This window comes from Mus caroli, unplaced genomic scaffold (assembly GCF_978045245.1).
Source record: "Mus caroli unplaced genomic scaffold, Mus_caroli_1 scaffold_10, whole genome shotgun sequence".
Lineage (NCBI taxonomy): Eukaryota > Metazoa > Chordata > Mammalia > Rodentia > Muridae > Mus > Mus caroli.
This window is the reverse complement of record NW_028227265.1, coordinates 24,878,532-24,891,210: the sequence shown is the minus strand read 5'-3', so window position 1 is coordinate 24,891,210 and position 12,679 is coordinate 24,878,532. Positions and strand designations below refer to the sequence as shown.

Here is a 12,679-nt window from a genome sequence, read left to right as displayed (position 1 = left end):
GAACATGTTGTATATAAAATGGCTCAGAGTACATTTTAATCAGAGTCTGTAGTTGAGTCATGGCTAGATATAAGGACCCCTAAGTGGGTTTGAGGGAAACTAAAGTAAGCGTTTAGTTAGTTAGTTGCATATTGATTATCACTAAATATGTCAATGGGGTCTGGCCAGTATCCGAACAGTGAGAGGACGGCTAGCAACTCTCCTAATTGCACAGACCTGTGAAAGTTTGCTTAAATATTATTGGCTTTTTGTTTCCTGGCGGGGCATGGGTGAATAACATACCCAAAGGCAGGCTTAGAGGTGTCTGTAAAGCCAATGGCTGCCTTAGGGATAGGCTGTTCTGACAGTTGGCTGGTACAGACACATCCATCGTGAGCGAAATGGGAAAGTTTATGACTTGGAAAATGATTAATTTTCCCTGGTAATTTGTTTAAAAACACATGGGCTGGTGGGTGGGAGCTTAGGTGCTAGGCCTTCTGGGAAAGCTGCAATACCCGTATTTGGGGAGATCTGTTAAGGATTGTAAGGGCCATTTGGAGCACCTTAAGAGCTGTAAGGAAAATGCCATCTATATATGGGATTATTGTGGGTGCAGAGGAGTGAGCAAGACGACTCCAATAGAGGATCCTGTCAGGAGGCTGAAAGACAGCTCTGGTAGGGAGGGCTTGCTGGGAAACCTATCCCTAGAGCTCTAGAGCAGGGTCAAATCTGCAGGCCTGTTGACCATCATTAACTATTTTGAGGACTTCTCTAGCCTCTGAGGTGACTGTGATGACATCTTCTGCCATTCTAGGTCTCCTTATGAACTGAAAGGTGGGAGACTAATTGCCCAGATGTGGTAGGTAAACTAGGTGGATCCAGGCCCAGTTTCCCAGAAAGGTTTGCATGAATGCTAGAGTAGTAAGTATGGGGAAAGTGAATGGAAGCTTTGGAGGTTTAATACTATCAGCTGCGATGGTATGACCTAGAAATAGGTAAGGCTCCTGTCTTTGTATCTTTCCTGGGCTGTGTACAATCCAGACGTCTGCAAGGCGGAAGAGGTGATTCACGGTCTCTTCCGTTTTCCAATTCATCCAGGAGAAGGGGAAAAGCCTCTTGGCTAAGCTGTTCCTTTACCAGGGCAGGAGAGGTGTTGTCAATGTTGGTTCATTTACAGACACAGCAGGAGACGCTCCCATCTCTATAGACATGGCTGGAGACTTTCCCAAAGCCTGGCTGTTATCTGTAGGCAAAGGGTGAGACTGTTCCAAAGAAGCCTTGATTTTGTTTACAGAAGGTCACCTCGCCTGAGTCATCATCTCCCTCTCCATTTGACAAGTGAGTTTCTGAAGCCATTATCAGGGTGGCAGCTGGGAGGGGTGGCAACACCTTCACAAATATCAGCCGAGGGGCAAAGATCCAAGACTTTGTCACAAAACTTGTTTAATTGCCTGTCAGAAAACAATCTAAGTTGCCTAGTCTCCGAGATTCCTTTTAACACTTTCAGCTGAGAGTTGGAGTTGCCCATAATGCCTGGAGAGGTCACTTTCCGGCTTGCAAAATGTGAGGGGTCTCCTGTTTAGGGGGTCCCCTGCTTAGGCATCTGCTGTGGAAACAGGGACCAGGAAGTGGGAGTCCATAACAATGCCCGGGATTCAGAGACCAGCATCAGAGGGCAAATTTAACTTTATTGTTTATTAGATGAGCTTATATATAGATTTTATTTTTATATATAGATGTTATTTTATATAAAGGGAAGCAGCGACCACTATGGCCTTGGGTCCTTTGTATTGTCTCCCCAGTGTGCCGGGTGGTGCCATGTCAGATCACATACTGTGCACAGGTCAGGACTCTTCAAGTCTCAGGAGCCTGTGGCAACTCGCTCTCCATCCCACTTCCTCCTCCACCAGGTTTATCTCCACACTGCCCTAAGTCTGTTACTCCATACCATATAGAACAGGGCTTTTCCAGACTGCCATTTGCACCAAGAGACTCTACTGTACAAGGAGCATGTGCCTGTATTTTGAGGAGGGAGGACAATCTGCCTTTGCTAACTAACACCCTCTGTCTAGAACCATCCACAAAGCACAGAGTGGTAATTTACTCCTAAAAGTAGCAAGGGTGCCACCATAAATGCTTACCAATGGTCGAGACTGTAGAAGCACACGGACCTATCACAACAGGGTCAGCAAAGCCAGGACCAAGAAATTATCAGACACATTAGATGGAAGAAGGGTGTGAATTGTACCTACATTCCATAATGAAGAAGGCACTTAGCGTGATGGAGAGGGCCTCTGCCATCTGATGTCTGATAACTCAGTATGTATGTCCGTTATCAGGTGATCAAGAATTACACATGGGGAGACTCATGGCTCCAGTAAAATATGTAGCAAAGGATGGCCTCGTGGGACATCAATGAGAGGAGAGGCCCTTGGTCCTGTTAAGGCCTGATGCCCCAGTATAGAGGAATGCCAGGCTGGGAAAGCAGGAGTGGGTGGGTGGGTCAGGGAATAGACTACAAATATAATGGGTAGAGACACTTTCAGTGGGTTTCAAATTTAGTGACTGAAATGAGAACCCCTAGGTGCTATGTTTTCAAAGTATCTATGAATCATATTTCTATATTGAAATCTCCAGTGGGTTATTAAGAGTTCAGCACATGTAGGGATAATCTCTGTGTCCTGTGTGGAAGCATCATCTGTCAATCAAAAGTTGATGGCCTATTAGCAAAAAGTAAGAAGTAGAAAATGGGAGTTCCGGTAGAGAGATAGGAACTCTGGGATAGAATCAGGCTTGGGAATAATTTCCAACAGTACTTGGTGGTAGTTGAGTGTGTGAAACTGAGGAGAGGTAAGCAGCCATTGGGCATACAAAGAATAGTTTAAATGGGTTACATGTTAATCAGAGAATAAATGATGTAGCAAAAAACTGTAAGCATTGTTAATAAATACAAAGCCTCTGAGTTGTTACTTGGAAACTTGGCTGTGGGTGGAAAAACCAATGGTAGAAGCACAGGTCTGCCCAGGGAATCATTGGGCCAGAGAGCTAGCCTTCTCCACACAGATTTGCTAGAACAACAACAACAAAAGCAGACTGAGCACAATTTGGCGTCTTTGTAAAGAACACAAAATACAAGAGACTTTGCACTAGTGGGCTTGAAAACATTAAGAGCAACAGAACAGTAAGAATGGAAATTAAGCACAAGGAAGACTGGAGTAGGGGTTTACCAAGGAGTCAGGAGTTTTCAGGGAGATATAGGAGAGGCGGAAAAGCAGCCAGTCGCAAATGATTCCTTTATGTATGATATGATATGATACGATATGATATGATATGATATGGCTACGGTGTTCTCAAACTGCATGTGGTTTACACACTACAGCAAAGTAAAGCTGTGTGTGAGGCATGATGGAATTTGGGGGTCAGAGAAGACCTCAGGGAGCCCAGGACAGGAATCTCTTCTGGTATAGATAAATGGACCTCTTATCTTTCTCACCTCATCCCAGGTCTCATGTCACAACCAAACATCTTCACAGATGTGTGTGACACTCCCTTCTCCCCTGGGGGCTGTTGGCCACGAGTCCACAAAGACAAAGGGAGTGGGGATGGGGGTAGGGTGCGGGGTTTGTATGGTGTGAGTACCAACAGAAGGATTGGCTTCTGGGATCAGCTTCAGTGAGACAGCTCAACTTTATTAGGGGTGAATAAGCACTATGTAAAGCTCTGGAAGTGGGTAGGGATTTCCAGGGTGAAAGTACATTATTTGTTAGGGTGGGAATATTTCATTTACACGAAGAGGGATATGCTGTGAACCTGCTGGACAAGTTTCTATCCAGAGAGAGGAAGTTGAACCTGTAATCTGGCCATTAGCTACGTGACTTTCCTCAGGATTTCTGGGGTTACAGGTGGGAAGGGCTGATTGGTCATAACACAGAACCTAATTATCATACAGTGGGAAGGACTGAGTGGGACTTATGTGCTGAACCATGCAGCCCTTGCAGAGAGCTTTGTACAGGGCCATCTTCTAGATAAGGCAAGCACCTGTGCGTGGTAGAACAGTCTCTGGATAAGACCGGGCAGAGGAAAGGGAGCCCTGCTGAGAACGGGAACCCTCCATTACACACCAGGACTGCCTTCATTGCAGGGCCATCCAACAAATATGATACATTCGTGCAAGCGTGGACTTCAGAGACTTCAGAAACTCTAGGAACAAGAACAACCTTGAGAAGGCAGGCAACTGAGAAACCCATTGAGACCTGACCTCTGGGACTGCCCTAACTATCGTCTCAGCTTGATTAGCCTAGGAACGGTCCTGTTTCCCAAGAAAGTGAAGAAATAGATGAGAGATCATATTTAAGGACAATATATACAGTATTCCTTGGGTAGTTGATATCCTCAGTTGTTGGCTCCAGAGAACTCTGATAGCTACTGTCTAAAGCTTATGCAGCTCAAATTGATTTTTCTGAAACCTACTCCCTAATGGGAGTATTTAGAGTTAAGACCGTTAGAAGATCCAGAGTGCCATTGTTTGTACATTTATCTAGAGCAATGGTTTTCAACCTCTGGGTTGTGACCCTCTTGAGGGTGGACTCCTTTTCATGGGTGTTGCCTAAGACCATCTCATATCAGATATTTACGTTATGATTCATAACAATAGCATAATTGAGGCTGGAGAGATGGCTCAGCAGTTAAGAGCACTGGCTGCTTGCTCTTGCAGAGGTCCTGAGTTCAATTCCCATCAACCACGTGGTGGCTCACAACCATCTGTAATGGGATCCGATGCCCTCTTTTGGTGTGTCTGAAGACAGCTACAATGTACTCATATAAATGAAATAAATAAAATCTTTAAAAAAATAGCAAAATTACAGTCATAAAGTAGTAACAAAAATAATTTTATGGTTCAGGGTCAGTAGACTATGTGGAGCTGTATTAAAATGTCTCAGAATTAGGAAGGTTGAGAAACACTGATTTAGAGAGTACACAGGGTGTGATCATTAGGTAACTAACCAACTCTTGCCTCATAGCAAATCTGATGGCATTTGACTATATATGTATGTGTATATGTATCATATATCATATATATGTTGTATATATGTGTACATGTATCATATATATGTTGTTTATAAGTTACTCAACTTATACGACTTTGAGGATCATGCTATATTGTTTACACTAGACTGGAACTCTTAAGCTAATGTAATTCTCCTATCTCACTCTCTGAATATCTGAGGCCAAAATATCTGTCACAAAACCCAGCTTGCAGTTTACACTCTATTTGAAAGAGCAGCCTGAATTTGAAAAGGCAATGAGACTCTAGATAATTAGCTCTATTATTGGCCACTTGTAAGCATGAGAAAACATGAACTTGTTAAGAGAGGATGTGAAATTTGCATGGCCCACTACACGGAGTCAGTAGTCCCTAAAGCTTCTGATTCATTTGCAGAGGGTCTCAGCTTTGAGTAGAGGAGAGGAGAAAAGAAGCCCTGGCCCAGTGGACTGTGAAAGGAGATGGGGAATTTGGGGGCTCATACTTCTACAATGTTATCAAAGCACTTATCGAGTGGGTCTAGTAAAGATGGCCTAGCAGCTTGAGTAAAAAGTAACATGCAGAGGGTTTGTCATGAATGTTAGTTTATGGAGAAACACAGAAGCTTGGAACTCAGGCTCCTCAATGGTATTTAGGAATCTCAAGCTTACTTTACCTGTACTCAAGTCTACACACCTCTCCTGATGCAGGATGCTACAGCTCTGCATGCTTGTCCTGAGAACTCTTTAGCTCCTGGATCTTCTGGGGCAGAGTCTTGGTCCAGAACTGCAGCCTTCTGGCCTTCAGGGCTTGACCCACAGCAGGCTGGGTGTCCAGCTGCAGGTACTGCTCATCATGGTCCATCACAGGCCAGTAGGGTAGCCCCTCGCTGTTGGGGTTCCTGTGGATATGTCACCCAGTAAAGAAGAGTGAATTTCTCTGTGATTCAAAGCCTGATCCCCTCATTTGGTCAGCGCAGTGGTCCAAGCAGACTAGAGGGTTAAGAGGACTGATGTGAGTCAGAGCAGATGTCCTTCTATAAGGACGTAGGTGTCACCCAGTAGTGCTTGCTCCGTGTATGGTAAGGTTACCAGACTTGTTTTGTGTTTCCTTGTGTGACAGTTTGTATATTCTTGGCCCAGGGGGTAGCACTGTTAGGAGATGTGGCATTGTTGAAGTAGGCAAGGCCTTGTTGGAGTAGGTGTGTCACTGTGGGTGTGGGCTTTAAGACTTTCATCCTAGCTGCCTAGAAGTCAGTCTTCCACTAGCAGCCTTTAGATGAAGATGTAGAACTCTCCACTGTGCCTGCACTATGCCTGCCTAGATGCTGCCATACTGCCACCTTGATGATAATGGACTAAACCTCTGAGCCTGTAGGCCAGCTCCAATTAAATGTTGTCCTTTATAAGACTTGCTTAGGTCATGGTGTCTGTTCACAGCAGGAAAACCCTAAATAAGATATCCTGTAAGAGGCAATATCTAAAGTTCTATAAACTGTGGCCTACCCACCAGATCACAGTGATAGGAACAGTAGCCAGCATATATAAAGTGTCTATCTAAATGTATCTTGTGTAGGAGAGATTCGATCAGGTAATGAAGGATATGTGCATGGTAATGAGGCCATCACAAAGGGAGACCTGGATGGGGACTCATTTTTGAGGAGGTTGAGGGAGGGATATCCTCTCACCCTTGTCGTGCAAAATTAGCCCAGTACTTCATTATCTTCTTGCTTAGCAGCTTTTCCTCCTCAGTGAGCTCAACTGCAGACAGAGAGAAAACAAGGTCTTTGCAACCCGCTGCAGCTGTCCACCCAAGCTTACAATCACCATCCCAACTGTAACCTGACCCTGAACTCAAAGCCTGGTTCCTCCTTCCAATACCATCCAGGATCCAAGATCCATCCAAGCCTCTAATTGAATCTTCCAAGGTTCATTTTTGCTCAAGTGTGTCTTTGCTCTTTCTTTTTTTTTTGTCTCCCACATTTTTTATTAGATATTTTCTTCATTTACATTTCAAATGCTATCCCAAAAGTCCCCTATACCCTCCCCCTACCTGCTCCCCTATCCACTCACTCCCACTTCTTGGCCCCCGGCGTTCCCCTGTACTGAGGCATATAAAGTTTGCTAGACTAAGGGGCCTCTCTTCCCAATGATGGCAGACTAGGCCATCTTCTGCTACATATGCTGCTAGAGACATGAGCTCTGGGGGTACTGATGAGTTCATATTGTTGTTCCACCTATAGGGTTGCAGATCCCTTCAGCTCTTGGATACTTTCTCTAGCTCCTCCATTGGGGGCCCTGTGTTCCATTCTATAGATGACTGTGAGCATCCACTTCTGTATTTGCCAGGCACTGGCAAAGCCTTACAGGAGACAGCTATATCAGGGTCCCTTCAGCAAAATCTTGCTGGTTTATGCAATAGTGTCTGCGTTTGGTGGCTGATTTCTAGAACAGGCTAGACTGGGAAGGATCCAGGTTCTAACTCTAGTATAGCATTGTGAACTGTGTGTGCACTTGATCCTGTCCTCTCCCAGAGCCTTGATTTCCTTAGCTGGACTGAGAACTTATTCTTTTGGGAACTCTTTTAGGGCTGTCTGAGGTTCACGAAAAGTAAATAAAGACGACTTACATTCCATGTCCCAGAAGAAGGATCCAATCACATAAGGAAGTTCATCTCCATGGTCAGCCTTCACATGAGGTGGCCTCATATCCTTGAGGAAGCTGGACTGATGCTGGAACTCATAAAAATAGACAGGAGCACGGGAACCTGGGAGTGAAGATACATTGTGACGCAGTGGCTTTTCCCCTGGAGACATTCTGCTTCATCTTTTATGCAAAGATGGCTTGGTGTAAAATTATCTGGAATTATGTCAGTTGAGTTGGGAGCTCCAGGCTAGGTTACAGCCAATGGGAAAACCCTGTTAACTGTTAACTCAGCCTTCCCACATTGTTTAGGCAAGTTGGTGCACAGCACTAGCATGTTTCCTCACATGTACATAGATAAAATCCTACTGTTTTACACTAGACATAAGGATTTACTTTGGTAAGGGTCCTCCTCAAGTGCCTGGTATAAAGCCCTGATCAAGACATGATTCAGGCCTGGACACTACAGAGCTCACCTAGAACCCACAATTCAGAGCTTCTCCCCTGGCCTTGTTATATAAATGTACTCACGCTGAAAGTGTGCTACTTGGAGAGCAGGTATCACAAATGTGAAGTCCCCCATCATCTCATTGAACTGTATTTGGAGGGTCTTGGAGTCCTCAATGTCTTCCATGTACTCCTCCAACAACAGATCACTACACTCAGGAGGCAGCATCTATACCAGAGACATCAGAAAGACTGAAGTTAGGCAGACCACTGGGTAGGGGAATAACAGTCTTGAGATGGAGAGATGGAGCCCTGAATGAGATAGGATACAGGAGCATAGCTGCAAGCTCTGGAATGAGCCTACCCAGAAACACACACATATAGCAATCTTTATTTCAGGGGTTGTTGTCTGAGCGGAGCAAATGGAAGGCCCTCTTTATTGGGGGAGAACCTATACAATCTCACCATCTGTACTGCTGTGCTCTTCAGAAAAGCCCGCATGGTCTCTCTGTTTATTTCCTTCATGGTGCTCTCAGGGTTGAACTGGGATACGAGGGTAGTCATAAGTGTAAAATACTGTAAAATACTGATTCTACAAATCTCTGAGTTTCTGCCACCCACAATATGAGCCCCAGTCTTCCCAGAGTTTGCAACTGTGTCTCACCATGGGAATTATCCAACCATACTCATCACTGTTGATACCAATGATGCTGGGGACAGGGTGAAAATCCACAGAGGCCAACAACTCCAAGGGGTGCCTGGGTAAGAACTCCCCGTCTACCACACCAGGGATGCTCCTGAACACCTACGAGGTTTTAAAGGTCAATGCTGAACGTCAGACCCATAGGTATCCAGTGCCTACTGAGCTACCCAAACCATTTTTCCAGTTTCTTAAATTTATCTCAGGATGCATATCCACCTCCCACTCCCACCCTAGACGAGATCTTACACCTAGATTAGCCTATCTTGCTGTTCATTTTGCACCCAGAACTAAAAAGACACAAAGGTGTAAAGGTGAGTTTGTTTAGAATGGTGTGAACTGGCTCTCCCACACTGTCCTCTCTCCCATCCTCTAAGGACATAATTCTTCCCACATTGTTAATAGCCAGCATCTGCTCTTCACTCTTGTCTCGTAGGCAGCGCATCAAGGCTTCCTTCTCCACAGGCTCACATCCAGAAAGGTTGGCTACCATCTGTAAAGGGAGCAGGCAGGAGTTGTCTCATCCTTTAAGGCATATACTAGAGTCTTCCCAATTGACCATCTAGATGCCATTGAGGAAGTGGGCTATGTGTGAACTGGAACAAGTATGAAATTGTTACTACATTTCTGCTGCTCAGAGGTGATAGTCAGAAAGACTGTTCTATCCACATGGTATTTGTTTTCTTTCCCTTTCTCATCTGTATGGATGTATGTGTTCCTGTGTGCATGGATGTGTGTGGCTACCACAACTTGTGTGTGTGTGTGAATCCTCTCCTTCCACCTTGCTTGAGACAATGTCTCTTGGTTTGAAACAGCCTATACCATGGTACTTGACCTGGGACACTCCAGGAATTCTCCTGTCTCTGCTCTCTATCAAGCCATAGAAGCACTGGGACTATAGACCCATATTACTATATTAACCCTTCTATGAGTTCTGAGTATTTAAACTTAGATCATCATGTTTGCATTCCAAGCAGTTTTACCCATTGAACCATCTTTCCAGCCCACACATTTTTTTTAAAACTAATAATGGAAGCCACTGAGTATATTCTTGCTGGCCACATAGTACACACAGTATGAATAAAGCAGACAGGAGTGGATTCCAGCCTTTAAGCCTCTCAGAAAATAATGGGGAAAAGCTATTTCCTGTGTTTTATGCTTTTTTTTCTAATGAAAAGAATGCTAGAGTTCTGCTGTGTGAGGGATGTGTTGCTCAGGGCTGGGATGGTAGAGGGTACTCACGTTGTAGACCATCTCAGAGGTGTTGGAGATAAGGTTAGGCAGCAGGGCCACCCCACTCTCCATGATGGCACCATGGAAGAGCCCTTGGGACATGGGGGACACAACATGTGAAGACACACTTGTGCCACCTGCAGACTCGCCAAAAATAGTGACCCGGTCAGGATTGCCTCCAAAGTGGGCGATGTTCTGCTGGACCCAGTGTAGGGCAGCCACTTGGTCCAGGTATCCCCAGTTGCCTCTGGCATGGTCATCTCCTGTGCTGAGAAGTGGAAGGGACATGGATCACAGAGCTGTCCTATTTATGTTTAATGTAAAGCCCCCATTGCCTTATCCAGCCCCAGGCTCACCTGAAGAAGCCCAGGATACCCAGGCGGTACTGGATAGTGACCACCACCACATCTTCAGTGGCTGCCAGCATGGACCCATCATACGTGGAAGCCATGCCCCAACATAGCCCACCGCCATGGATCCACACCATCACCTGGAGAAATCAGGATAATGCCCAAAGACTCCTTCACATCCCAAGCTTCACTGGACCACCTATTAGATAATCAAATGCTCTGTCTCTGTGCAGGTGCACACACAGACAGAATTCTGAACCTGGGCCACAGAGGGATTATTCTGGTCCATTCAGAATTTTTCCAGCCCTTCTCTCCTCACTGGAGGATCTTATTAGGGATTTGTAGCTCTAGATACAAAGTAGTGCCATCATCTCAGAACCTTCAAAAGTGGGATTAAAAGAGGTGTCTTTATGAATGTCACTTCCTGGATATTATTCAAAAGCATCATCAAATCTCATTGGTGCAACAGATATTCCAAAGCTAGGAATTGGAGTGCCCTTGGTGTTCTGCCCTTGAGTGCCTGAATGGGGCTGTGGGCTCAAGTTGGTAGAATGAGTCCCTGGTAGATCAACGATCTAAGCCTCTGACATCTCAGAACTCAAATTCTCTGTGCCCCACATCCAGGGTTCAGCTGCCTACTATGTCTGAAAAGCCCTTCTTGGACCTATAGGGGACTACTCTAATCTGAGTCCACACTGATGAGAGGCTCAGTTTATTGTTTCCTTTCTACTCTGCCTCAGAAAGAAATCCTCTCCTTCTACCCAGTTGACCATGGCTTAAACTCACAGGCAGGTTAGAGTCCTCATGGGCATGGGCTGGTGTATAGATGCTGAGATATAGGCAGTCTTCAGACATAGAGACAGGAGACCTGTTCATCTTAATTTTCCGATTTTCTGAATTCAGTCCATCAATATCCTGCAGACACCTGATGGCAGTGACAGATCTTTATTCTAAGAGATATGCATTGGGTGAAAAACCACACTCTTAATCTGGATTTGTTTGCAGTCAATTCTGTTGTTACTTTTCATGAGGCTAAGACTTACATGGCAGGGTGGGATGTCCCATCTCTCACACCACTCCATGGTTCAGGGGCCTCAGGAGGTGCAAAGCGCAGTGGTCCTACAGGAGGCTTGGCAAAGGGGATTCCCAGGAAGGTGTGGACACCAACTTCTGTATCTTTCACATGGACAAGGCTGCCTCTCACCTGGCCTGTGTGTGTGTTTCTGATGGGGCTGGCTGAGTCTTGGCCTGTGGGTGGAAAGATGCCATCAGGATTGGTTCTTCCCAGGTAGCTGCTACTACACTGTTACCAGAGTAGGTGAGGAAGAGCTCTTAAGGCCTCTCAGTTCCAATGTGGAATGTAGGGGTGGGGTTTTCCCTAACTTCTACATCAGGGGACCTCTCCCAGGGTCCTTTTGAAGAGTACCAGGACACTTCTCAGAGTGTTCACCAAAGAGGTAACACATCGAGAGCATAGCAGCACAAATGTATCACCATTGTCATTATCATCCAAGGTCAGTGATAAAGCTAGCTACAGCTATGGGAACACACAGGAGGGAACAGGAGGAAACCACCCCTCCTATTCTCTTCCTCCTGACCTGCATCCCAGGCAGGACTCTTTAGAGCCTCTTTTGTGGGGCATTGAGAGGCATGTGTTTTATACACTTTCCTATTTCATCTCTACCCTATCATCTCTTCCTTACCTGGTGTCTTCCATCTTGCAAGCTCAGCCTCCATCCAGCTCAGCAGAATTGGGCAACTCTGATCCTGGTCCCCATTTCCCACTTAGGGAGTCTTACCCTGTACATGGTAGAAGAGAAGCAGGAGTCCACAGACCACAGCATTCAACTGGTGGGGAAGTCTATCTGGTAGCATGATAGACTTCTAGACCTGAGTCTGTGCTGTTACAAGTGACAGGGTTTCAACAACAGGAAACAGATTATATAGGCCTTACCCAGACAGGAAATTAACCTAGTGGGACACAGGTAGAAGTTTTATTGGGTGGAACAAAGTTCTTATTGAAAGGGAGCTTCACTGACTAGTCCTAAATGACAGAAGCAAATGGCCAGAAGGCAGAGCAAAGCCACCTCTGAAGTTTCTGTTCTTTCCTTGGCCCCCTAGAAAGGTATAGTGCTAGACAAGCTAGAGTCATCAGAGAGGAGGGAGCCTCAATTGAGAAAATGTCTCAGAGAATAGCCAAGATTTGGCTATAGGCAAGCTTACAGAGCATTTTCTTAATCAATGATTGATGGAGGAGGACCCAGCCCATTGTGGATAATATCACTCCAGGATGGTGGTCCTACCT

The 12,679-nt window shown here is 45.4% G+C and overlaps 1 protein-coding gene across 7 annotated transcripts; it reads right to left on the bottom strand.

Annotated features, from left to right (window-relative positions):
* Nucleotides 1–5,716: 5,716 nt before the first annotated feature.
* Nucleotides 5,717–12,252, bottom strand: LOC110300204 (pyrethroid hydrolase Ces2e). Of its 7 annotated transcripts, none has more exons than XM_021170287.2 (13): nt 12,174–12,252; nt 11,418–11,622; nt 11,161–11,299; nt 10,381–10,514; nt 10,034–10,292; nt 9,186–9,284; nt 8,746–8,896; nt 8,679–8,683; nt 8,557–8,622; nt 8,176–8,320; nt 7,631–7,768; nt 6,690–6,762; nt 5,717–5,903 (listed from the first exon to the last, which is right to left on the bottom strand). In XM_021170287.2, the coding sequence occupies exons 1-13, from the start codon at nt 12,247–12,249 to the stop codon at nt 5,717–5,719; spliced, it is 1,677 nt and encodes a 558-aa protein (XP_021025946.1). In that variant the 5' UTR covers nt 12,250–12,252. The 7 variants fall into 7 exon arrangements, with proteins under 7 accessions (XP_021025946.1, XP_085700394.1, XP_021025947.1 ...); XM_085844268.1 differs by having other exon boundaries at nt 6,690–6,786; nt 12,174–12,249; XM_021170288.2 differs by lacking the exon at nt 8,679–8,683 and having other exon boundaries at nt 8,557–8,634; nt 8,756–8,896.
* Between the last annotated feature and the right edge of the window lie 427 nt (nt 12,253–12,679).

Excerpts from the sequence above, each read along its gene's own strand:
- LOC110300204 (XM_085844268.1), bottom strand. The coding sequence starts at position 12,249 with ATGCTACCAGATAGACTTCCCCACCAGTTGAATGCTGTGGTCTGTGGA. Across the intron at positions 10,293-10,380 it reads GGTATCCTGGGCTTCTTCAG|CACAGGAGATGACCATGCCA; the intron begins GTGAGCCTGGGG and ends TCCACTTCTCAG. Across the intron at positions 5,904-6,689 it reads GCTAATTTTGCACGACAAGG|GAACCCCAACAGCGAGGGGC; the intron begins GTGAGAGGATAT and ends ACATATCCACAG.